At 43.9% G+C, this 23,770-nt stretch overlaps 2 protein-coding genes across 2 annotated transcripts in view; one reads left to right on the plus strand and one right to left on the minus strand.

The window, feature by feature from the left end:
- Positions 1 to 21,891, minus strand: part of serpini1 (serpin peptidase inhibitor, clade I (neuroserpin), member 1) — a 31,779-nt gene extending 9,888 nt beyond the window's left edge. Inside the window, exons 1-4 of the mRNA XM_056283922.1 lie at positions 21,828 to 21,891; positions 7,463 to 7,739; positions 6,617 to 6,847; positions 5,583 to 5,777 (exon numbers count right to left, since the gene is read on the minus strand). Coding sequence (XP_056139897.1) covers positions 5,583 to 5,777; positions 6,617 to 6,847; positions 7,463 to 7,730 — 694 coding nt within the window. The 5' untranslated portion in view covers positions 7,731 to 7,739; positions 21,828 to 21,891. The remainder of the gene's footprint in view (positions 1 to 5,582; positions 5,778 to 6,616; positions 6,848 to 7,462; positions 7,740 to 21,827) is intronic.
- Positions 21,892 to 22,332: 441 nt separating this feature from the next.
- LOC130115609 (programmed cell death protein 10-like) overlaps positions 22,333 to 23,770 on the plus strand; it is a 39,044-nt gene continuing 37,606 nt past the window's right edge. The window contains exon 1 of the mRNA XM_056283333.1: positions 22,333 to 22,689. The gene's annotated coding sequence lies outside the window, so the exon portion shown is untranslated. The remainder of the gene's footprint in view (positions 22,690 to 23,770) is intronic.

Here is a 23,770-nt window from a genome sequence, read left to right on the forward strand (position 1 = left end):
CAGGCTGTTGAAACAGTGGGAGAAGTTGGAAGTCAATGATGGTGTCTTGTACAGGGTGACAAAGGACCCAGTGTCCAAGCAGAGGAGGTCTCAGTATGTTTTACCTCTGAGTCTGAAAGACAAGGCACTGTCTGGCATCCACGATCACGCTGGTCATCAGGGCCAGGACCGTACTCTCTCTCTTGCAAGGCAGCGTTTTTATTGGCCTGACATGGAGAGGGATATCAGAGCATATGTCAGATGCTGTCGGAGATGTGTGTTTGGGAAGACCCCAGAGCCAGCTGCTTGCGCGCCCCTGGAGAGCATTAAAACTTCCGCACCGATGCAGCTTGTGTGTATGGATTTCTGGTCCGCTGAGGACAGTAAGCAGCGGTCAGTCGATGTCTTAGTGGTTACTGACCACTTCACTAAGCTTGCTCACGCGTTCCCCTGCACCAATCAGACAGCGAAGCAGGTCGCCAAGAAACTCTGGGATCATGTATTCTGTGTTTACGGGTTTCCAGAGAGAATACATTCTGACCAGGGCACAAACTTTGAGAGTAACCTGATTGCAGAGCTTCTCAAGTTGGCGGGTGTAGCGAAGTCCCACACGACGGCTTACCATCCTATGGGTAATGGCGGGACAGAGCGGTTTAATCGCACGATGGGGAATATGCTCCGTTCCCTTCCGCTTCAGCAGAAGCAACAGTGGCCTCAGCAGATCCATTCTCTCACGCTCGCGTACAATGCCACTGTTCACGAGACCACGGGTTACGCGCCTTTCTTCCTGATGTATGGGCGTGTCCCAAGACTGCCGGTGGATGTTATGTTCAGGCAGGTTTTGCATGACCCTCACGTTGTTGATTATGACTCTTATGCTCAGTCTCTGCTTTCCTGTCTAAGGAGTGCAATGGAGATCGCTCAGAAGCACTCCACGGCTGAGCAGCAGCATCAGGCGCGACAGTACAACAGACACGCCAAGGGCACTGTCCTGTCTGTCGGGGATCGTGTTTTGGTTGCGAACCAGAGTGAGCGAGGGAAGAGAAAGTTGGCTGACAAATGGGAGAACGGAGTGTACACGGTTGTCGGTGTCAACCCCAATATCCACGTCTACAAGATTCAGGATGCAGAGGGGCACACCAGGGTGGTGCACAGGAACCGTTTGTTGGAGGTCAACTTCTTGCCCCTTCCTGAGTTAGATCAGGGTGAGGAGTCCAGTACAACCAGTCAGTTGTCTGACTGCGCAGAGTCCGATGAGGAGGACAGTGCAGATGTCCTGACGGTCTCAGGGGATGCAGTGGGGCTAGCAGTCTCATCACTTGGAGATTCGCCTAGATCTGAGTGGGCAGAAGCGGAAGAGTTCATTCCGTCTAGTCTGGTAGTCAGTCCTGTGGGGGCCACTGCTCAGTCTCCACCCAACACACACGCACCACACAACACACATGCACCACACATAGAGGCATCACACTCACTCGATGTTGGTGTTATATCTCACACTGATTCGCACACAGGGGCACCACCCTCACTCGATACAGATGTTGCAGCTCGCACTGTCTCACGCACACAAGTAGAGAGCGATGGTCGGGTTAGGACACGCACAGGGAGGGTGGTGAGGTCAGTGAACAGGTTAATAGAATCTATGGCTCAGATGCCATTTCTACGGAGTGTGAGGGTTTGAACTTTGATGGAGGTTGGAGTCATTCAAACTAGTTTAATGTGAGTTATTAGGTGTCTATCAGACAGGGTTGTTTTGGGCCAAGTGCATGGTGTGGCGTATCAGGCGTCACATTGATCTAGGGGAATACTGAGACTTGATCAACCTCATTATTTTCTGAACCTCGTAACCGAGGTAGCTCCTAAGTTGACTGGAGGACTAGGTCCTTCTTTTCACTTGTGCCAGTAGTCAGTGATGGGCTTTTCCTTTCCTCTTTCTCTTTTTATCCTGCTGTCAGGATGTTGGTGAATTTCAGGAGGGGTGAATGTAACCAGGTTAAAATTAATGTTTTTATTTTATTTTGTTTGAGTATGAAATATCACCAAATCCTGTCTGTGTGCTGTTATTTGTGTTTACTACATTTTATTTTATGTCATTATTTACTTTTATGTATGTTTTCCAACGACCGTCATATACGTGTACTGTCGCTTTAAGAGAGAGGTCTTGTGGGTACACGGAAGAGGGAACGCGGGAGAGGCCATTTTTGTTTTGTGGGAGGAGTCTCAAGCAGCAATCGAGCCGAGCCACACGTGTTTCTTACCGTGGGACAGTTTTGCTGGTTGAGGAGAACGTAACCTTGAGTATCCCTGTAAGAAGATACTGCAAGCTGTGGGATAAAATACTTGTTTATCCTTTCTTACATCGGAGTCCCGTGGACGGTTTCTACTTCTAACGCACACGAGTGGAGTCCAGGCAGTGGTTGAACTTCGACCCCCACGTCCGTAAGAAACACCGCTCCCGCTGGAGGACTGGACGGTTGTCGAAGGGTTTGAAACCAAAATAAATGGCAAGGTGGGCCAAATAGAGTCCTGTGTGTCCCCGCTCCTTCCTTGATCATGATGATGATGATGAGAGACTGAGGGCCCCCCACAACACCTGGGACCCCACCGAAAATAGAACACAACGCAGAGCTAACGATGAGAGTGACGGGCGTGCAGCAGGCTGACCAGCATAGAACAGCATAGGACTGCCCCCGTTACACTAGCTTCACAGAGATGCACCTCCATCTTGCACACAACACTGGCGAGCCGCTGGAAGGAAGTCGTCGGTGACTTTCCCGAGGCGAAACATATACACAAGTAATCATAGCATAAAGAGACAGGTAAAGAAACTCAAAACTCACACGAAGAAAAACTCTATGAATGCATACATGTATAGACACACACTTTTGTTCATACAAAATGAAACATTAACACATACATGCACACATATACTACATATAAGTCTGTAGGGGATCTCAGGAGCCAGCCCACTTGTTGCTTCCTGAGATACAGCACTTAAGTGTAACTAACACAACTGGAATATGCTCGAATCTACATAAATCATTCTATCAAATCTACTCAGGAGGAAAATCACACATAAAAGCCGACTCAGCATCTGTGTAAAGTAGGACAAGGCAGCGGGGTAGTGGAGCATGGCGTCCATCCCCTCCAAACCTTTTACTTAACCAGTACGAGCTCACTCAAGAATAAGAATGCTAACACAGCCATGTCTTCAGGGACACACACACGCACACGCACACACACACTGCATAAACACACATATTTGTGAAAACACACACATGCACATTCACTGTTCTTGTACTCTGCAGACGTGAGCTCATGTGAATGGTGTGTGTGTGTGATCGTAGGTGTTTGTAAGTGTAAAATCTGACTTCACAAATACAGACTGCACCGAAATAACTCTAAACACACCAACTAGCAGTCAAGAAAGGATTTGATGTAACGGCTTTCGGCAGGCCGGCAGACAGGAAGCGACTAAATGCACTGTTGTATAATGTATGAAATTCTCTAAAAAAAAAAAAAAATCATGCAAAGAAAAAAAAAACAAAAAAAAACACACACACACAATTGCACACACTAAAGCTACATTACCAGCAGATACAATGATTTCTGACAAAGCTGATACACCCCGTCCTTAGCATAGCATATAGGAGTTATCAAATTGCCTTATTAAAGACACAACACGATTTGATCAATTTGATAAAAAATGTCCATTAACAACCTTTCCTCATGACATGTTCTAAAATAAACTAAATCAAAACCCACCTTTGTAAAAAAAAAAAAAAAAGGTAATTTAATTGTATTCATAGTTCACATTGGTTATACATACAAAAATCAAATGTTACACGTTGACAGAATACCTTGATAGCAATAATTAGAGCTTTCATAAGATGTTTAAAGATAAAACAATTATGAGAAATGATCAATAGTAATGATCAATAGTAATGAACAGTAGAAATGTGGATACGGTGACCAAGCAGGTGGAGACATTCATTGTTCATGTCACTCAGCTAAAACACTCCAGTAAGCTCAGAAAATTGTACCACTTAATTGTGCCACTCTTATGCAGCCTTTTAGAGCAGGGAATGACAACATTTAAGTTATTTCAAGATATTACAATAACCAAAATCCCCGACCATATCTAGTCTCATATCATGACTTAGAATTTATATCAATATATGGCCAAGGTCTAGCTGTAACTATGTATACCTTTCCAAAGGCAATGTTGATTTTGTTATCATGTCTAGTCACTGACACTTTTTTTGCAACTTTTGGTCAAGAAATTAACATGCCATCTTACTATGCAACTGAAAAAAGTCATTTTGTCCAAGTACCAGTAGGAATCACATATGCATTCTTATTTAGGTGTCAGTCACCTGGTTTTCATCATGGAAATGAGGTCATGGATGAATATGTTTCCTCATAGATTTGAATCGCCAACAAAATTAAAACCAACTTGTAGTGAAAAGCACCATTTAAAAACCAATCGAGATAAATACTGACAGCATCAAAAAGGATGGTTTAACAAATCAAAAATAATGCAGATAGAACAGAATGCGATGTGAGCTCATATTACAGTCAGTGTGACATTCATAAAATAAGTTAAAGTTGCACTAAAATCAGCAATGAGATTTAAATATTCATGTCTAAAATCCTTGAAGATGGCATAAAAAAATTATAAAAACAACACATTTTTCTATTTGTTAATAACTAACAGTGTGCTTATTCATAACATTATCCCTAACTATTCTCACAGCCCTCAATAATATTAATGATCTTTGAGTGACAAGTACAGATGATGGTGGGCGGGGCTTAATATTTTGATGATTTGATCTGATTGGCTGTATGTAAATGATGTTTCTGATGACATGAGTAACAGGGGGAAAAGATCAGCTGAGAGAAATTGAACAAGCAGATCTTTTAAAAAAGGAAAAACTGAATTCTAACCTTTATACTTTTTTTCAACAGAAATAAACATTAAAAAATGCATGATTAAAATATTAAGTGATTTTAGAAAACATTAACAGCTACTGTTTCAATTTCGGTCCAACTTTAAATGAAATCATCACATGAGGAATCACTGTCAAGGTGACTGTGTCCAAAAACAGCCTGCAAATTCCACCAGTGCCAGACCTTTAATAAAGTAGCTTTAAACCGAGCAGCGAAGGTATGGCATTAATAAAATGGCCTTTAGGATATCCTGGGCAAGGGCTAAATGCCAGCCCTACTGAGTGAAAGTGTAAGCCTAAGCAAAATTATAACTGTACAGCGACTATAAGTATCGATTGAGGAGGAGGAGAAGAAGAAGAAGAAGAAGAAGAAGAAGCAGCAGCAGCAGTAGCATAATACTCTCCGGGAATACCATTCAAAATGTGAATGTTTCAAGCCTAAAAATTAACATTTTTTTAACAACCTCCGGGAAGATCAGCTGATATGTTAGGACACCATTGATAAAGTGCCAAGTAACACTAAAAAACACACAAAAACACATACACACACACACACACACACACACGCGCATGCATGCACGCACACACACAGAACTCAAAGCCACACAAAGGCCTGCACACAGACACATGTGAATCCACAAAGACCACCATCCTTACCATAGTAGAAGTCTCCCTGCTGGTACATCATGAGGGTCTGAACCTCAGAGCCATCGTCTTTGCTGAAAGAGAAGGTCCTGGTGTTCTCCGGTCGGAACTGGTTCTTCCAGGACCCTCTGAAGTAGATGGCATTTACCAGGGTCAGGCGAGTCACACTGCTGAAGTCCTCAGCTGAGAGCAGCTCACGGATCTTACCTTGAGGGGACGAGATCAGACTTCATGTACTTTACCATTTTTTATGCACTGGGCATCACTCCCATAATGAGTGAGCTGCAGGGCTGAAAATGTATTCCTGCGTATCCTGTAGAAGATGCTAGAATGTGATCAAAAGCATTAGCAGTGAGGCAACTCTTTGGGTACTGCTGCCCATCATTTTATTCCTGACAATTGCTGTTTATCACTGTTTTCATACACAACAGCTCTACGGCAAGAAAAGCAAACACAACAAATGTATGGGAGAGAGTTTTACATGTACATACTACTGTGTGTATGTAAAACTAGTTATGCTAATGCTGGTTCAGTAGGTAGGTATGTAAGTGGGTTTTTTCCCCAATTGTACCCGGCCAATTACCCCACCCTTCCCAGCTGTTCCGGTCACTGTTCCCGATCCGGGAAGGGCTGCAGACTACCACACGCCTCCTCTGATACATGTGGAGTCGCCAGCCGCTTCTTTTCACCTGACAGTGAGGAGTTTCGCCAGGGGGACGTAGCGCATGGGAGGATCACGCTATTCCCCCCAGTTCCCCCTCCCCCCTGATGAGATGCCCTGATCGACCAGAGGAGGTGCTAGTGCAGCGACCAGGACACATACCCACATCCGGCTTTCCACCCGCAGACACGGCCAATTGTGTCTGTAGGGACGCCCGACCAAGCTGGAGGTAACATGGGGATTTGAACCAGGGATCCCCATGTTGGCAGGCAATGGAATAGACCGCTACGCCACCCAGACGCCCCATATCCACTCAATTTTAAACTCAATTATTTTTCTCTCCCTCGTCCCCTTTTCTCTACCTGAACCCTTTTCTCTGACTCACTCTCAGTGTGGTTTTCTACCCAGCTGTTGATCTGCTCAGCGACAGCTGCTGATTCGCTGAAGTCCACTGTCTCCACCTCAGCATGAAAGTACTTCCTCATCAAACGTAGGAACTCGGGGTTAAAGGTCACACCCTCCTGCAGGAAGAGGCTGTTGGCAAACCGGATGACATAATGGGTGTCATCATCCGAAACAGCCGTGGTCAGGTTCTGGAGCAAAGAGAACTCTTCGTCTAGAGGACGCAGAAAGACATGCCACCAAACGTACACACACACAAAGAAACAACAGGACCAGAAAGGTGTGTAATTGATTTTAGAAATTACAACCTTCAAGACTATTGATCGTTCACTTGTAGGGCGAACTAAATGTGCATGCAAGCACGTGTACTACTGTGAATGCATGTGTGTGTGTTTGTGTGTGTGTGTGTGTATCATTGTGTGTGGCCATTTATGCATATTTGTCCATGTATGTCTGTAAAAACATCACAATCATTATGTTTCATCACCAAGTAGAGCCACAGGGTCAAGTCACTCAGTTCAAAATATGGAGGCTTTGGATTCAAGACATAATACACCAATTTTATAAACATTTTTAACCATGAACATTTCATTTCTGAATCCAGTAATATACTGTATCCAAAAGCTGCAGTTCACATGAAACTTACAATACACATATTTGCATATGTAAATAAATGGACATGCACTGTTTGTGTAACATTAGTCACAATAATTTCTTCCCTTTTGTAGCAAAAGATTTTCAGGTTTTTCATTTCTGGCCCCCGATCAGATGAGAGTGTGTACCCTGACTGCAGAGAAGCAAGCTGTAGTGTGCACACATCGTCTCTGACCTGCTGGCAGGTGGCTGAATCCCACCGCCCGTCGTATCTCCTCCAGCGACGTCCCCCGGGCTCCCAGCTGCACCATGCCCAGGGCCACCGCCACGCTCAGCGGCGAAAAAATTATGTTGTCGTCACCCACTGCCGCCTGCAGTCGGTGGTACAGCCTGACTGAGAATTCTGCCGTGGTGTCCTCCGGAATGTCTGCCACCCGGCAACCATAGCCCGGAAACAGGGTGGAGAGGAGGAGGAGGGGAGACAGAACGCCCAGGATCAACATCGCAGAGAGCTGAAGGTGAGGAGAGGGAAAACGGGGAAAACGGGATGAAGAGTGAGAGGTTGGGGGGGTAAATTGACGAAAGGAGATGGAGAGGATGGGATTGGGATCGATAGAAAAAGAAGTGATGGGGATGATGTACAGTAGGAAGAAGTGGATGGAAGGGAGGTAGAGAGAGAGAGAGAGGGATGGTGGCAGGAAAATGAGTTGGATAGAGGGAATTAGAGGAAATGTGGAAATGTAGAGAGGTGAGGATTTTTGGAGAGAGAGAGAGAGAAAGATGAAGGGAGAGAGAAGAGGATTGTGGGAGGGTGTGAAGGAGAGATAGAGAGAGACAAAGAACATCTGTCAGTCATTCATTCATGCCAATATAGCAGATTAACACGCGATTGTGGTACATGCACAGTTGGACTGCATCATGAAAAAGAGGATGACCTAGATAAACCCCCCATTCTATTCTATTCTATTCTATTCTATTGACCAAAGAAAAATGCAATGCTTGAGGAGAGTATGAGAAAGATATTGAAACCTATTAAAAATACTTTTGGAAAATAGAAATATTGGGTGGAGAGGGGACAGATAAAACAGCCGAAGCCTCTCACAGGTTCAGATGACTTTGAGTGAAGGTGTAAAGGGACAGAGGGGAAACAGCAGAAAGAGAAAATAAAAAGAATGGGGAGGGATCAGGGCTGAGACAAAGCAAAGGGCCTAAACCCCTAAAACATGCACACACCACAAAATATACACAACACACACACACACACACACACACACACACACACACCACAACCTGTGAGGCAAAACTAGGTGTGCAACAACAAAGAAATGATGATAAACAAAGAATGTAATTGAAAGAGAGAGAAAGGGGGAATGAACAAGGGAGACAGGTAAACAGCAAGATTGTGCAGTGCTGGCTGCAGTTGTGTTGTATGACTGCAGACAAGCATCGCTGTTTAGTGCACATTCACTAAATGAGCTCATAAATATTTCACCATTCTTATCATGTTCGATTAAATCATCCGCTTTCCTTCAAAATCTCCTCGTCCCGGTGTGGGTCTTCCCGTGAATGTGTTTGTGACTGTCATGATTCAACATGTGAGAGGGAATCTTTATACCTCTTTTCTCCATTCTATTCACTGATTCAGAGTTTCACCTTGAACCCTCCTCATCCGTATATTATCATTTCATCTTTCCCAATTTCCGCATCCCTTGAATTTCTTTTTATTTCTCTTTGGCCACATCAATATCTAAACCCTCACTTTTACGTCAAAATGACACGGTGTGCATACTGCGCACACACGTGCACATTCGCTCGTGCTGCGCCATCTCTCTGCATCTGTTGTTGCCAAGCGACGTTGTTTTCTGCACAATTTTCAAGGAACAGCATGTGCCACAGAATGGCAGTAGATAGGAAGAGAGAGGGAGAAAGAGATAGAGAGAAGAGAGAGAGAGTTGACCTTAATCTAACTTTAAGACGGAGAAAAAAATGGTTGGTGAAAGAGAGAGGCAGATTGGTGGGAGAGAGAGAGAGAGAGAGAGAGAGAGAGAGAGAGAGAGAGAGAGAGAGAGAGAGAGAGAGAGAGAGAGAGAGAGAGAGAGAGAGAGAGAGAGAGAGAGAGAGAGAGGAGTACATCCTTTGTTGTTATGCAGCACAAAAAAGTGGACATCATTTGTTTTGCTTCCATGCTGTTGTTATTTCATGTTTGCAAATGAAACCAGAATAGTGGGCGGAGCCACACTGGTCTGGAATCTGCTGGCTACTCCACATGAGAACTGGCGGATGACAGCAGTTACATTGTACACATGTGTCAAAAAACAAAACAAAACAATGAGCAGCAACCAGAGAATCGGATTTCTGATTCTCTGCTCTGTCCTGTTGTATGCTGCCCTGTCATACTATCTAACGGGGCGTAGCGCAAAAACACTGCAAGATCTCCCCGCCCCAAAATTAAGCATATACTAAAATATAATAACCCACATTCTCTGCCCAACCAATAATATGGTGATTTATAGTCTTACAACCTTTCCTTTTGAAAATGTATCAATGTTGTGGTGTACCCTTGTTTCCCAGCTGAAAAGCCAAAAAGGGGTACCTCGCCTAAGCCCCTTTCCTACACACGCCTTAAACTTCTAAATATTCTGGCAATTTACTGTGTTGGCACCATGTGGGAATGGGAGCCAGAGATGATTTTCTGCGTAGAAAGCTCTGGCAATTTAAGAATTTGTTAAGATATACATGGTAAATGGACTGCATTTATATAACGCTTTTCTAGTCTACCGACCACTCAAAAGCACTTTACAGTGTATGCCTCACATTCACCCACATTCATACACAGATGGTGGAGGCTGCCTTGCAAGGCTCCAACCTACTCATCAGGAGTAGTTAGGAATATAGTGTCTTGTTCAAGGACACTTTGACATGCTCTCTGTAGGAGCCAGGGATCGAACCAGCCACCTTCCGATTACTAGACGACCCGCTGTACCTCCTGAGCCATGCCAGCCATATACAGAAATCTTCTGTCATGAGTCTCGCTATATTCCAGGGATTACAGGGCAGCATCACAGGTGGGGATGTGGTCAAGACAAAAGATAATGTTATGGTCAGGGTTAGGCAGAGTGATAGGGTTTGCGAGGCCTAATTGATGATGCTACATCGATGAGATCCCCTCCACCACAGCTCAGGTCAGAACAAAAGCAGTAACATTCCCAGCTGAAGCACACAAAGGGTTATGACATTCTCAAGTAAGATGGTTTTATGTAGAGCAAGCAAGCCAATCACAAGAGACTCAGAAAATGACGCCTTATATACGTACATACTATGACTCGATGGCACGGCGTGCATTTTTCAGAGGTACATTCGGTTGTAATTGTAACAAGGACAGCATTTCAACTAATGTGTCTAGAAATTATACCGCCTCTGAGATGAGGGAACATTTATCCATGCAGAGGACAAATCAACAGGCAGGTCTGTGGTACAGTTAGAGATGCATTAGAGAATGTGACTTTCTGTGTCGCCTTATCTGATAATGTATTTGCCATTAACTAAAAATGTAGTTTTTTTTTGAATGGATATATACGTTTTAATGCAAGTACAGTTATCCTATCCAGCACGTGAGCGATTTGATGTCATATTCAGACATGACTTATTTACTGGTGTGACATACATTCTTGTTTTGAAGTGTTGCCAGATGCAGCATTATAACAAAGCAAAGCTGATTCAATGAATACCATTCCGTTCTCTCGGTGATCATTCAGTACGTACCATCTGATTCATTCTGGTTTTGCAGTATTGCTGCACACAGCAGCAACACAGACATTTCACCTGTGATTTGCCCCCCCCCCCCCCACACACACACACGCCACTGTGAACACTCTAGCTCCAATAATACAACATGGCAGCGCTCAAACAAAAATTCAGGGCTAAAGATGATGGCATCACCAATCAATATTGCTCAGGTACAGATGGGCAAGTTTAATAACTGCCCGTCACTAATTTGGTATTGAAAAGTGGACTGTTGTTTTAGAGTAGCAGCCTGTTCCATATTTGGTGCCAGAACCATATTTGTCCTAGTAGGAGAAGCCTATTTATGATGTAGTTAGCTAGCTAGGCTAATTCTAACCAAAAGTAAAAAATTAAGTTATTCTTCACTTTTCAACAATTAAACTACTAGACTGCTGAGTGCCGATGGGCCTCATGAGACGTGGCTGTGACAATAACTACCAACTACAGTCGCACATTATAAAAAATTCATTTTCTATTTTGTAAATGGATGTTAGAAATGACACCATCCACTAAGTTGAGATGCTGGGCATTACTTAATCATGTCCTCGAACACATCTTTTAACCACCTTGAGCTTTTGTGTCCTCATTGGCATATATAGCATTGGGCACAGTGCTGAGGAAACCGGTTGACTGAAATTATGGTGGTCAGCAGCAGTTGCTCAGCTGTGACTGGGGAAAAAAGGGTGTGAAGCTTAGGATTGGTCAATTTATAAACAACTTTTCTTATCAGTTTTTGTAGCACCGTCTGAATGCAGTTTCAGAGGACATTTCAACAAGCCAGGGCAAATAAGTACAGATACAGAACATTCCCAAGGTGCTTTCGGGCAGTGGCATATAGCTTGTTCTGAATATGGAAAGAGGATTTTGGTAGTTGAGGGAATTTTGCAGCTAAGGACTGAAGATCTATGGTTACAGTGAAATGTTCAAAATAATACCACAACCTTTAGTTACAAACACTAGTTATAACTACTCGATATAATGACTAGTTATATCCAGATGCTCTTAGGTGACGAAAAGTATGGCATAATTTATAGAAAATAGTTTTCCCATGATCAAAGTTGATAGCATAGTAGGTATAAAGTAGTGAAGTCTCCACATTAACATGAGATTAAGGCAATATTTCAGTGAGAAGACAAAAACAATACTGGCTAACGGCACCGGTCTGTTATATTGTACTTTTTTATATTGTGTATCTTGGTTCATGTAAGCCAACCTGTTCTCTCATGTTCTCTTATAAGATTGCCACATATTGCAGGGAGTAAGGGGGGCATACACTGGTTTGCACAAGTATTCACACCCTGACTATGATGCCTGGCTTGTAAAATTCCACAATAAGCAATGCTGTTTTGTTGGTTATTATTTACTTTGTAGCCTGCAGCTCAAACACGAGGGAGACACGAGTACAGTTGATGTCTGTAACAGGTAGATTAAAAAAAGTCAAATATCTGCTTTGGACAACGACTGCAGCTGAAGGTCTTTTTGAGTAAGTCTCTGTTGGTTTTGTGCATTCGAATCTTGCAGATTTTCTGCTTGGATGCGCTCAAGCTCCATCAAGTTTCTGGGGAAATCCTTGTGGAAGCTTATGGACAGCAAGTCAAAAATTCTGAAAAGTATTCACATCAGGACTTCCACTGGGCCACTAAAGCACTTTAACTGGACCATTGGGGGGAAAAAAAGTCCTGCTGGTAGATTAATGTTTTGCTTAGTTATAAGGTTTAAGCAGTCTCTTACAGATTTTACAATAATATCTGCCATAAAACTATAATTTTAATTCTTCAATTCAAGCATGCTTATCGTCTTTGTCCTTGTTGACTGACTGACACTGTTAACATATATTTCCCCTCTACTCTGTTCATTATGGTAAAATGGGGTCCCCTTTGACCCTGGGGAGGCAGGCAGGAAGTTTGGATGATAAAACAGCGGTCACAGGGTGTTGCTGCTGTGAACTAAATAACAGTCTGTGAACTAAATAAACGTCACGTTTATTGGTAATAACATTGGTAGCAGAGAATCGTTACGATCCATCGACCTCTGGGTTATGAGCCCAGAGGTCACTTTCTTCACTGTAGGTATGGTATTAACTGAGCGATGTAATGTGTTGATTCTATGCCAAACACAACCCTTAGCATGTAGACCAAATATTTCAGCTATGTTCATCTTGCCACAAAATTTGACACACGTTTGGCCCATTGCAAACACTTGTGCAAAACTATTTTGGTGGTTGTTTAAAACTCTGGGATGGACTTTGAGATGGCAATGTTCCGGCAATGCGTTTGTTGTCGCTGGCATAGAGGCCAGTTTTATGTGAAAGTTGTGGAAATTGTTGCGTGATGTCCATCCATCTAGGCTGGTGAAGTCTGCACCTCTTGGAGTTGTTCTTGGTCTCGCGGCGACATCTTTCTCCTAGCCCGACTGCTCAGTTTGAAGGAATGGCCCAGTCCTGATTGTATGATGAATCTTCGGTGTTCTTGGTTATGGAGTAAGGTATACACACAGGGGTGTTCAGACTAATATTCTTGCACCCCCTCCTCATTGATGATTTTGTTTTTTTACTTTATTCCTACCTTGCTTTAATTGCTCTTTGAGCTTCGTTGCTGAGTCTTTCTTCTAAAACTCAGCATCTGACTGAGGAATTATCCAGAGTTTGGTGTCTTAATCTTGAAAACTATTGGGATTTCTGCACAAACACTGTCATTGAACACAGGCAAGGGCGGCTCATCTAATTCAGTTCACCGAAATTAATCAAGGTTTGCCAGAGTAAAAAGGCCTTCATACTTTTGTGATTTATTTTACTTTTTTTCTTATGTTAGTTTTTGCTGACATTCACTGTACCTTATTTAAGCTGTGGAAATTTTGAATGTGAACATCAGATTTTTAATGAAATATTAAGCTACAGAACAACTGTGGGCCACATTGTGTATTTTCACAAACTGGGGCATCATAAGAGGGCCCTCAACACGTTGGCAAGCCACAGTATTGACAGAGGCGGACAGAGAGAATAAAAATGAGTGTTTGGCAATGGAGGTTGTGTTCTTGTCAAGGGAGGTAATGTTCCTTGACCTTCTGAGTTGTGGGAGTTGAACCTTTTAAGACAGACAGTCTGCCCTCTGTAAGAAAAGACACAGCCACACAGACAGGCCAGGTAAAGTATATTGGGAGTGTGATTTGTGTGTGTGTGTGTGTGTGTGTGTGTGTGTGTGTGTGTGTGTGTGTGTGTGTGTGTGTGTGTGTGTGTGTGTGTGTGTGTGTGTGTGTGTGTGTGTGTGTGTGTGTGTGTTTAGTAATGGGCATCAGAATCAGAATAATCTTTATTGGCCAAGTGTTCTTATGCATACAAGGAATTTGACTCTGGTTGACAGTAGCTTTCTAGTACTTACATATATCACTCAAAAACAAAAAAGAAAGGCAACAAAAAAGAAAACCAAAAGAAATAAGGTGGAGGTGAGTATGTATGCACAACAAGGTATATGTCAAAACTATACAGAGTGTTGTTATGGCTGAATAACTTATAACCAGTTTACAGCAGCTGTATATATGTATTCGCAATTGAACATTTATGTTGCACATGTGATTTAACAAGAGGTAGTGTGCATAGGAGATATATGTAAGTGAGAGATGACAGTCTGTCTCCCGGTACTGGGCTAGTGTACATTATATTCTACATCTGAGGTATCTAAGCGATAGATAGCGGGGTGGGGGGTACTGACAGTCTCTTTCCCTGGACTGGGACACAGCTGTAATAATACTATGTAAGGGAGAGGGGCTTATTTACAGTGTTATGTTTACATAATAAGTGTCCATTATTGCACCGTGCCGTTAATTGTTCATCAGAGTGAAGGCCTATGGGAAAAAAACTGTTCCTCTGTCCGGTGGTTTTGGTGCACATTGCTCTGTAGCACTTGCCAGAGGGTAAGAGCTCAAATAGACTGTGTCCTGGGTGTGAGGGGTCTGTGCTGATTCTGACGGCCTGTTTCTGAGCTCCAGAGGTGTACATGTCCTGCAGGGTGGGCAAGGGAGCACCAATGATTTTTTTTCTGCTGTCCTTACTGTTTGCTGCAGTCTGTTCCTATCCTGTTTTGTTGCTGCTCCGAACCAGACCGTGATGGATGTGTCCAGGACAGATTCAATGACTGCAATGTAGAACTGGCTCAACAGCTCCTGTGGCAGACCAAATTTCCCCAATTGCCGCAGAAAGAACATCCTCTGCGGGGTCTTTTTGAGGATGGAGTTGATGTTGGTCTCCCACTTCAGGTCTTGGGAAATGGTAGTTCCCAGAAACTTGGAAGGTCTCCACGGTTGACACAGGGCTGTTGAATGCATACATGGCCATTTGTGTGTATGCATGTGAATGACAACATGGGTGGCTAACGATTGTCAGTAATGGGGACACCATTTTGACCTTTTCATTTGTGGCATACTGTCTGTTACAGTATCCCACACTTTCCCAGTTTGGCCACTAAGGACTGTGGGCCCAAGTATGGCTCCACACTATTCAAAGAAAGTGGGGGGTTTCCAACACATCTCCTTGGTAAAAGAGAAACTCAACACCCAACTTTTAAAATGCTTTCTCATGACTAGCAGAATAAAATATGGCTTAAAATCTCATCAGGTTTCAAGCTGCCTGCATTTTAGCTGGACAACTTGATTAATTCCGTGCAATTAAACTCACTGGCCTTTGAGAGTACCCTTTAATCCGTCTGAGTAATCCTAATTCTCAAGCAGAATGGATGGGCAGTTGACATTTCGACTATTAAAATGTGACGTCACCCAAAACCACACCACACACGTTAATCCTGGTTGCCATTTAAACCGAACACCGTGAGACTTACAGAGACGGCACGCTTGACAAGCCAGTGGAATTTGTTAAACATGGACATCCTCATGTCTTACATAGCACAAACACTTTGCACGCACACACACACACACACACACACACACACACACACACACACACACACACACACACACACAGAGTTTACCGATACATACATGCACACAAGCACATGTTCAAGGTGACTAAAGATGATCGACATTTAATTTTCTCAGTTTGACAGAAAGGATTTGAATTCACTTCGAAGCTATCTTCCTCCTTCCACACAGGCAGATGAAAACATGTACACTTGCACACGTGCGCGCACACACACACACACACACACACACAGGTTTAATAACCAGGTCCACAAAGTAGAAGTCCAAACCGTATACACACACACACACACACACACACACACACACACACACACACACACACACACACACACACACACACACACACACACAGGTGTAAAAACCAGGTCCACAAAGCAGAAGTCCAAATCGTATACACACACACACACACACACACACACACACACACACACACACACAGTCATAGCTATGGAACTGAAGCAAAATCCTTCCATCTCCTTTTCACACACACTTGTCAGCACCGACTCAAGTCAGTCAAAGCACAGTGGTTCACTTGCTCTTGAAGCACGGCTCTAAACTGACACCGCTAAGCGAGCACATTGACGGATTCTGCATGCTCTCATCCGGTTACATCAAATTCAAGCACAGCTGAGGGCAATGCCTTTGAGGGTTTAGATGGATGTCTGTAATTCGGATTGCCAAAAAAACTTTTGATTGCTTTGGGCAATTTGTAGAGAGGCCTGTGCAGTGAACTGGTATTGAAGTCTGATAATCAGTTTTCGAATTTTAAGCACTCAAGGTCCTACCTCACATGCATCGCACGGGTTCTGAACTGATTAAAACAAACACAACCACACACACACGCACACACACTGCAAATCTAAATGGCCAGGTTTACCAAACACTACCGTAATTATCCATAACACATCATCCTTATGCTTTTCCTTCCATAAACACTACATCACTACATTTGTCCATTCTGCTGCAGCCCACAACTCTGTCTTTGGTGATATTGCTCTAGAAGATAATTGCTGACCATGCAGTAGACAAAATTGCCAATCTACTTATTAGCTTTTGCAACACAACCCATGAAATCAAAGGGACACAGCCTATTGTGCATCTTGTTGGTAAATGAGCTCAATGTGTTGTGGAATCTGTCTGGTTGTCCCAGGGTGCTCTCTGTCCACTCCACAAGGGGAAAAGAGAGGTCAAACTCTTATTAATCCCTGTTAACAGACTTACCTGCAGTGGGGGGGGGGGGGGGCGACCAAGAGTGTGAGAAAGATGCAGAAAGAGCATTCAGGAAAAAGAGAGTACCACATTTAGACAGAGCTCAAAATAGGGATATAGAAAAAAACAGAGATATACAGAGACAGAAATGAAGATAGAGGGACAGTTGTAAAGACAGACATACAGGGCAACAGAAACAGGAAAAAAAGGCACTTCAACACCAAATAAAAACCAGCCTCCATCCACGGAAATCAGCCCCGACTCTGAGCCAGTGTTATCCAGCAGCCCCCTGCATAACATGGCAGAATGGCAGACTGTCTTCAACCCACAGCCAAGACACACACACACACACACACACACACACACACACACACACACACACACACACACACACACACACACACACACACACACACACACACACACACACACACACACACACACTTATTTGACCACATTCATTTCCTAGACCAGACCCCAAACCATCAAGGCTTAACCTAATCCTAATTGTAAACTGAACCCTAAACCAAAGTCCTAACCCTAAAATAGACCCTTAAAGAAGTGAGGACTAGCCAAAATGTCTTCACTTTGCAAAAATGTCAAAAATTCCTCACTCTGATGGTTAAAAACTCAATTTGGTCCTCACATATATATAGTTTAATGAGAACACACACACACACACACACACACACACACACACACACACACACACAGACATGCACACGTGCACACAGAGCTATGGCGCTGTGGGACAGTAGTTTGGAGGTTTGAGCTGTAATTGGATCGGCCTCTATTTGGGGTCAGCGGTAAAAGTGAAAAGACTGGAGGCTTTTTCAAATGGACTAAAGACCAGGGAGACATCGGAGTACAGGAAAGGTTACTATAAACTAGTCCCTATGGGGAGACAATGAGGAGGGCAGAAAGAGGGAGGGAAGGAGGGAGTGAACAATCTACAAGAGAGGAGGCAGTTAGCATGAAAAGGAAAAAGTAAGAAGGAGAGAGAGAGAGAGACAGTGACGGAGAGAGGGGGGGTGGTGGAGGACAGAAAGTGATAAATGCAAGAGGTATGGGGGAGAGATGGAACAGAGGGAGGGAGAGAGAGGGTGATAATAAGGAGTTGTTTCAGTCACTGGACTGTGAACATCTTGCTTTGGGGGGGAAAGAGACAAGGAGAGGAAGACGGCAAAGGAGGGAGGAACACACGTAGACAGAGGAAAGACAGTAAGAGTGAGAGAGCAGGAGGGAGGGAGGGAGGTAGCCACGGTACTCATACAGTAAGAGAGAGTGTGAAAATCACAGTGATGATGACAGTTGGGATGACTGAGAAAATAATTCAAACTGATTTGCTCTTTTAGTTGTTTGTGGGCAAAAACCAAGTGAGCTGAGGACACATCACATTCCTCCTCACCGCCACGCTCAAGGAGAGATGGAAATGGAGAGAGAGAAAGACAAAGATGAAGTGGTAACAGGGGGGAGGACAGAATCTGTCTGTCTCTCGCTCATCCTGGCCACCCCTGAGAATCACTGATCAAATCACAGATCAATTCCAGTTCAGAGACAATTTGTGTGTGTGTGTGTGTGTGTGTGTGTGTGTGTGTGTGTGTGTGTGTGTGTGCGTGCGCGTGTGCGTTTTACATTTATCCATCTTCCTGGGGAACAAATGTCCTAAAGACGGTAAAATTTCTGAGCCACCTGCCCCGTGGGGACATTTCTGGGTGAGGGGATCAGTTTTTGGCAAGGGTTACACATGGGGATTTGGTTAGGTTTAGGTACTAAAATTAGGTGATGTTTTGGGCTGATTTAGGGTTATGGTTGAGGAAGGGGTTAGGGTTTGGGTTAATTGCAGGTTTGGGGTCAGGGAAATGGGACTTAAATTTTCGGGCCACACAAGGATAGAAAGACAAATATAATGTGAGCTGGACAGTGCGTAAGAGGTAAAAAGACTGGCTGTCCAAGGTGTCTCCCTGCCTGCCGCCCAATGACTGCTGGGATAGGCTCCAGCATCCCCACAACCCTGACAGCAGGATAAGCGGTTTGGATAATGGATGGATGGATATATTCGTCTCCACAGTTACCATTACTAAATGGAGTTTTTTCCATAAAATAATGCTGATTTAATAGAGACTCGATAAGATAGGTTTGAATAATTTAAAAATTATTTAACAATTTCATTTAAAATGATGCAATAAAAATTCAAATATAGTAAATTACTTACTTAAAAGGTTACGTGTAACTTGAGAGGCAAAGCAAACAATAGAATAACAACAACACTTTCACAGACAAGGCCTCTTAAATTTCCTTGCTATTGACTCGATTGCTTCAGGTTTATGATATTCCCTCCCAAATTGTAAGGGCCGGGAAGGACGTGTCTCAGAAATCAAGATGCATTCACCCCAAATCCTCTGCTAATTTCCCATTTGCTTGTTTTGCTACCATCGTTGTCTATTATTTACAATGTTCTTTTCTGTCCTTCCCTGCCCTAAACACACACACGCTCACTGACTCTCTCTCGCTCTCTCTCGCTCTCTCTCTGGCTGAATATAAGATAATCCCTCGTGTATTCTCTGCATCAGCTTATACAGAGGACAAACCAACTGTCTTTGTGCAACTTTGCTTTGTGTGCACATGTGGCAATGTGCAGGTGTATGTGTGCGTCCAGTTACTTTATCCAAGTGTGTGTTATTGGAAATCGAGTTCCTTCATCGTTATCTAAAGCTTAACTCCTGACGACCGATACAGAGTCAAACCTGTGATGGCTTTGAGTGAATGGATAACAAGGCCTGTGGCATAGGAGGGAAATGTCCTCATGGTGTTAAACCAAAGTGAGCCTTCTACACTACAGCATGATAGACAGGTATGTGGAAAGCCAAGTATAATAATCAAAATCCAGCTCTTCAACTAAAAAAAGAGTAGTATATTTTTTGGACCAAAACAGCTAGATCTAACTGGTTGTGTATTCTGCTGCAATACATACAATACATCCGATAAAGACATTTGTTTTTATTGCTAGGGTCATTAGATTTACTGGAAGATGAACTCACTTCTTCAACACATTTCATCTGCCTTTTTAATTAGGGAAATTATTCTTTTTTCAGCAGACCAATGCATAAAAAACCAGATAAAAGGTTCGACACCTGCTGACGTAAGTACATCCAAGCTAGGATGAGATATTGGGATATACACTTATATTAAATTTCTTGCTTTTCAAACGGCTTTATGAAATGTGCAATTTAAACGAAAGGCACGATGAGAGAGAGAGAAAGAAAGAGACAGAGAGAGAGAGGCGGACATGCGTACCAAGCTTCCAAATATATTTGGAAGGTTCAAGGCAATTATGAAGTTTCCCTTTCGTGTCAAGGTTGGATGTGCAAATCTGATAGACAGACTGAGCCTCACACACACACACACACACACACAGTGAAGGAGCAATACTCAAAGCCAGTCAGTCCCCACCTATTTTGTTTTGCATGGCTGATTTGAAAGGCTTTTATTATTGAAATTCAATTAATTCAGCATCAACCGGGAAACTATGACACACGTAAAGTACACACACACACATGTGTACAAACACGTGTCTGAACACACACCCTTTGTTGGCGTTTAGGGACGTAACAGCATGCTATCGACAGAGATTACCCGATGATGCTGAATGACATGGGATTAATGCAGTGAGATGAAGTAGGGTGATATTGTTGTTGTTTTTCTAAATAACAATGATGACGACACAAACATCAGTCTTGATCTGGCGTGAGATAATTATCTGGAATGTATAGAGATGTTAATATGAGAGAGAGAGCGAGAGAGAGAGAGAGAGAAAGAGCGAGAGAGAGAGAGAACATTTAAGGGCATTCGGGTATGGGAACTAATGAATTAAACACTTTAAGATTTGCCAAGCACCCCTGTGAAACACCCAATTCACCGATGACTTAAGTTTTTCTTTGTAAGGGACCGTGGAATTTGTCGGTCTCCTTCCATTCTCTAAAACAACTCGGTCAGCTCTGAACCCCCTGAACCTGTGGTCTTTGTCACAACAGAAATCCTCCCTATTACGCATGATGACCACACACAAACACACACACACACACACACACACACACACACACACACACACACACACACACACACACACACACACACACACACACACACACACACACACACACACACACACACACACGTTTCAGTGTGGAGGAATAACAAGTGTGCGGAGAGGATGGAGGTGCGCCGCCGCTGGTATCTGGCTCATTAATTCACATGATGCGCGGAAAGTGCGGGCGCCTTTGCCTTGATGTCAAGGGCAAGAAATGCACCGCAATGACTCGAGGTTGTTCCGATGAAAACAATCCGACAAGGCGATCAGACTGTACACCACTGACGGCCCGGGGAGGTGGACACACACGGTAAGGGCTTATACATAGCTTAAGGCAATACAGCCCGGCCGAGTGTGTCCCCATCCAAGGATCTGAGAGATTTTGACTAGAATACCAGAAACAGCTCCCACTCTCTCGTTAGATCCAGCGCTCTGCTTTTGATATTTTAAAGATATACGGACGGGAGGGGGCGGGGGGCGTGGTGGAAATAAAATTCCTACACTCTCAAGACAATCTAGAATAAAAGTGCAAATTGAAAGTAGTTTAAAGTCGAGCATTTGAAGGGTTTCCCGACCCATTAACACCTACCGTGTGCCTTTGGATCAGTACGGTGAAGCGGTCTCCCTGATAGCACGGCGGTTGGGAGGGAGGCTTCTGTCTCGTGCGTTGCGTCTTTCGTTCTCCTCACCGCCGCGGCAGGTCGCTCGCGCATCGTTCGCCACAAACCCCGCCCTCGTTGCGCCGATTGGTCCGATGGCACTCTGGTACCGTTATCATTCCTCCCTAATTCGCCATACGTATTGATCCTAATCGGAGACAAAATGTAAATTTTGCTCACATTTAATACCCCTGGGGAAAACAATTGCTAACTCTTGGCGACATCGGCGAAATTGATTGCAGAGGCCGGGAGGCGACGAAAATTACGTGGGTGTCTGGGATTTGTAGTTTGTACAGCCAATAGTGCTCGTCTTCATTGAGGAAGAAGTAAAACAACAAAAAACTACAATCGACCTCCTGAGCGAAGCCTGCCGACAGCGTGCAAGCCTCGCCCACTGTAGCACCAGTTTGCCGTTGGCTGCAGTTTAATCAGACAGAAAACTTCCGTAAGTGAGGTACAACTCGCACCACGAAGAACTGATGAGTAAATTGTCCCGCCGGAGCAAACAACCACGGAAACATACGTTTTTTGTTTTTAATCGTCTGACTGTTGTCAGCTGACGTTCCCTCGTTACAATTGTTATTCGGTTTAACGTTAGGTAGCGATACAGTTTAGCCCAGAACGGAGTCGGTTACCTGCTCGAAGCTGCTAGCTTGTCGAGCAAACCTTACCTTGCTAATTGTCGCCGATTGCCGCCCACCCACCTTTTGTCCACTTGTACCAGTTCACTAACACGTCGTCTCTGCTCGGTCAGTGATATGTCACTGTGGATTTACCGGGGGCAGCTGACAGGTAAGCCGTTTGGTCCGCTTACTCTCATGTAACAGCTCTCCATCACGGTCAGTTGAGTCGCGCCGACATGAATGTTCGGTACCGGTAAGGTAACAGTAGCGCTCAGCTCACTCACAATTTTAGTAAATCATGACGCGGCGTGTTTCTTGACTGAACATGCCGTCTACGCATATGTCGGAAAAAACTGCAGCTTTATGTCAACTTGATTATTAAGGACATAAATGTCTTCGTTAGATGACGATTTGAGCTGACACGTCTGTCTTATCCGATATCAAATGCCACAAAGGTCAAACGTAACATTTTAGACGTTTATTAAGACTAACATTCTCATCCAAATCCAAAGACGCTGCGGGAAAGAGGATGCCGGAGTGCATGAGGTGTCTTCTTCTTTCGGCTTGCTCCGTTTCCCAGGGGTCGCCAGGGCGAATTTGATAGTTTCCATCGGTACCCTGTGAGGGCACAGCACCGATGGCGGTCGTTGTTAACCCGGGCCTTGACCGATCCGGCATGGGCTTGTCAATCCGCATAATGATTTGACAAAATGTTGCGTCGGATGCCCTTCCTGACACAACCCCTAACCATGTGGATGGGGGCACAGGTAAAGCACTGGATGCCATCCCAGTATTCATGTACTTGCACACATGCCTATCGCCATCCAGAGTGCATGAGGTGTAAAGGTCTTAATTCAGGTTTAATCAGGTCCCTATTAACAATGCCATTTTGTTTGTGTTTGGGCGGTCACACGTCACTGAGAGAGCCCTAGGTGTCCGTAAGGCTTTGAGCTCGATAGATGGATAGATAGAATCTTAATTGTCCTGCAGGAAATTTGTTTTCACAGCCAGTACATGTACAGAAACATACAGACAACTGCATCGCAATGTATAGATATACTATACAGTTACATAAACATGCAGCATTCATAAACACACACATAACATTCACTCACAGATAAATCTGGCTCTGTGCTAAGTCGGCAAGGCAGTTTGTTTAGTGCTGCTATGGCAGAAGGGGCAAAACTTCTGCCTAAGCAAGCTCTTCTCCATTCCAGAGTCCTGTATCTGCGGCCCTGACGGCAGTAGTG

Source organism: Lampris incognitus, chromosome 7 (genome assembly GCF_029633865.1).
Source record: "Lampris incognitus isolate fLamInc1 chromosome 7, fLamInc1.hap2, whole genome shotgun sequence".
Lineage (NCBI taxonomy): Eukaryota > Metazoa > Chordata > Actinopteri > Lampriformes > Lampridae > Lampris > Lampris incognitus.